The sequence below is a fragment of the Calidris pugnax genome, unplaced genomic scaffold (assembly GCF_001431845.1).
Source record: "Calidris pugnax isolate Ruff unplaced genomic scaffold, ASM143184v1 scaffold337, whole genome shotgun sequence".
Taxonomy (NCBI): Eukaryota; Metazoa; Chordata; class Aves; order Charadriiformes; family Scolopacidae; genus Calidris; species Calidris pugnax.
The window spans coordinates 510,695-512,814 of record NW_015091098.1 but is presented as its reverse complement, the minus strand read 5'-3'; the positions used below and the strand labels follow the sequence as shown (position 1 = coordinate 512,814).

At 65.2% G+C, this 2,120-nt stretch overlaps 1 protein-coding gene across 1 annotated transcript in view; it reads right to left on the bottom strand.

Moving 5' to 3' along the window:
- The window catches only part of CACNB1 (calcium channel, voltage-dependent, beta 1 subunit), a gene marked incomplete at its 3' end in the record, with an annotated part of 35,443 nt that overhangs the window by 3,401 nt on the left and 29,922 nt on the right, over positions 1 to 2,120 (bottom strand). The window contains exon 7 of the mRNA XM_014957918.1: positions 1,965 to 2,116. Coding sequence (XP_014813404.1) covers positions 1,965 to 2,116 — 152 coding nt within the window. The remainder of the gene's footprint in view (positions 1 to 1,964; positions 2,117 to 2,120) is intronic.

The following is a 2,120-nucleotide window of genomic DNA, read 5'->3' as shown; positions in this document are numbered from 1 at the left end:
TGTCCCCCAGGGGGGTACCCTTTGGGATGGGTGTCCCCCCCCCGAGGGGGTATCCCAGGGGATTAGTGTGTTCCCACTGGGGGGTACCCCAGGGAATGAGTGGGTCCCCCCCTCAGGGGGGCTACCCCAGGGGATGTGTGTCCCCCCCAGGGCATGTGTGTGTGTGTCCCCCAGGGAGTACCCCAGGGAATGAGTGTGTCCCCCCCCAGGGGGTACCTCTTGGGATGTGTGTTCCCCCCCCAGGGGGTACCCCAGGGAATGAGTGTGTGTCCCCCAGGGGATACCCCTTGGGATGTGTGTCCCCCCCCCAGGGAATAAGTGTGTCCCCCCGGGGAGTCACCCCAGGGAATGCGTGTGTGTCCCCCAGGGGGTACCCCTTGGAATGTGTGTCCCCCGATGCGTGTGTCCCCCCCAGGGGTTGCCCCTTGGGATGTGTGTCCCCCCCCAGGGGGTACCCCAGGGAATGAGTGTGTCCCCCTCAGGGAGCGTGGTTCCCCTCTGGGGTCTGCCCCAGGGGATGTGTGTGTCACCCCCCACGGGGGCTACCCCCGTGGTTGTGTGTGTCCCCTGGGGGGTGTCCCCTGGGGGGTGTCCCCTGGGGATGTGCACATGTCCCCCCCCGCCGGGGGCTGCCCCAGGAGCGTGTTTCACATGAAGCATCGCCCTGCTCTTGGTTAGATTTGGGGGGAAGCGGGGGTCTGTGGGGCTCGGATCTGGGCTGTGGTTGCGCCCCAGTCCCCCCCAGCTTCTGCCCAGCTTTGGGGGGGTAAGAACAGTCCATTCCATCCGCGGGGGGAGGCGAGACACGGCCGTGCTGGCACACACCATGCGCACACGGGGGGACCCCGGGACGGGGTGGGGGGCATGGGCTGATCCATCCCATCATCTATAGGGGGATGCAGCCACGGACTGATCCATCCCATGGACCACGGGGGGAGGCTGCCACGGACCAATCCATCCCATAGATTGTGGGGGGATGCAGCCACGGACCAGTCCATCCCAATCATCCACGGGGGGGATGCAGCCACGGACTGATCCACCCTATGGACCACAGGGGGAGGCTGCCACGGACCAGTCCATCCCATCATCCATGGGGGGGATGCAGCAACGGACCGATCCATCCCACGGATCATGGGGGGGATGCAGCCACGGACTGATCCATCCCATGGACCACGGGGGGATGCAGCCACGGACTGATCCATCCCATCATCCACAGGGGGGATACAGCCACGGACTCATCCATCCCATGGACCACGGGGGGGATGCAGCCACGGACTGATCCATCCCATGGACCACAGGAGGGATGCAGCCATGGACCAATCATCCACGGGGGGATGCAGCCACAGACTGATCCATCCCATCATCCACGGGGGGGATGCAGCCACAGACTGATCCATCCCATGAATTGTGGGGGGAGGCAGCCACGGACCAATCCATCCCATAAATCACGAGGGGATACAGCCACGGACTGATCCACCCTATGGACCACAGGGGGAGGCTGCCACAGACCAATCCATCCCATAAATCACAAGGGGAGGCAGCCACGGACTGATCCATCCCATGGACCACAGGGCGGATGCAGCCACAGACTGATCCATCCCATGAATTGTGGGGGGATGCAGCCACGGACCAATCCATCCCATCATCCATGGTGGGGATGCAGCCACGGACTGATCCATCCCATGGACCATGGGGGGATGCAACCACGGACTGATCCATCCCATCATCCACGGGGGGGATGCAGCCACGGACTGATCCATCCCACGGATCACGGGGGACACCCCCGCCGCCCCGTCCCCCGCAGACACTCATGCCCATGCTGCGGCGCGGGGACACGCCGTGGGGCGCAGGCAGGGTGCTGGGGGCAGCAGGTGGCCCCCCCAGCCCCACGGCGGGTGCCCCCGCAGTGTTAGGGCAGGCAGGGTGCAGCAGGCGAGAGCCACGGGGCCGGCGGGTGCCGTTACCTTCCTAAAGAAGGGGATGCGCTTGGTGTGGGCGGGGGGGGTGGTGACACTGCTCACGCTACTCTTAGGGGAGCGCTGGGTCTCCATGGCCTCCTCCTCCTCTAACTCATCAGGGTCAAAGGCAAAGCTAGGCATGTCCAGGGCACCTGGGGATGG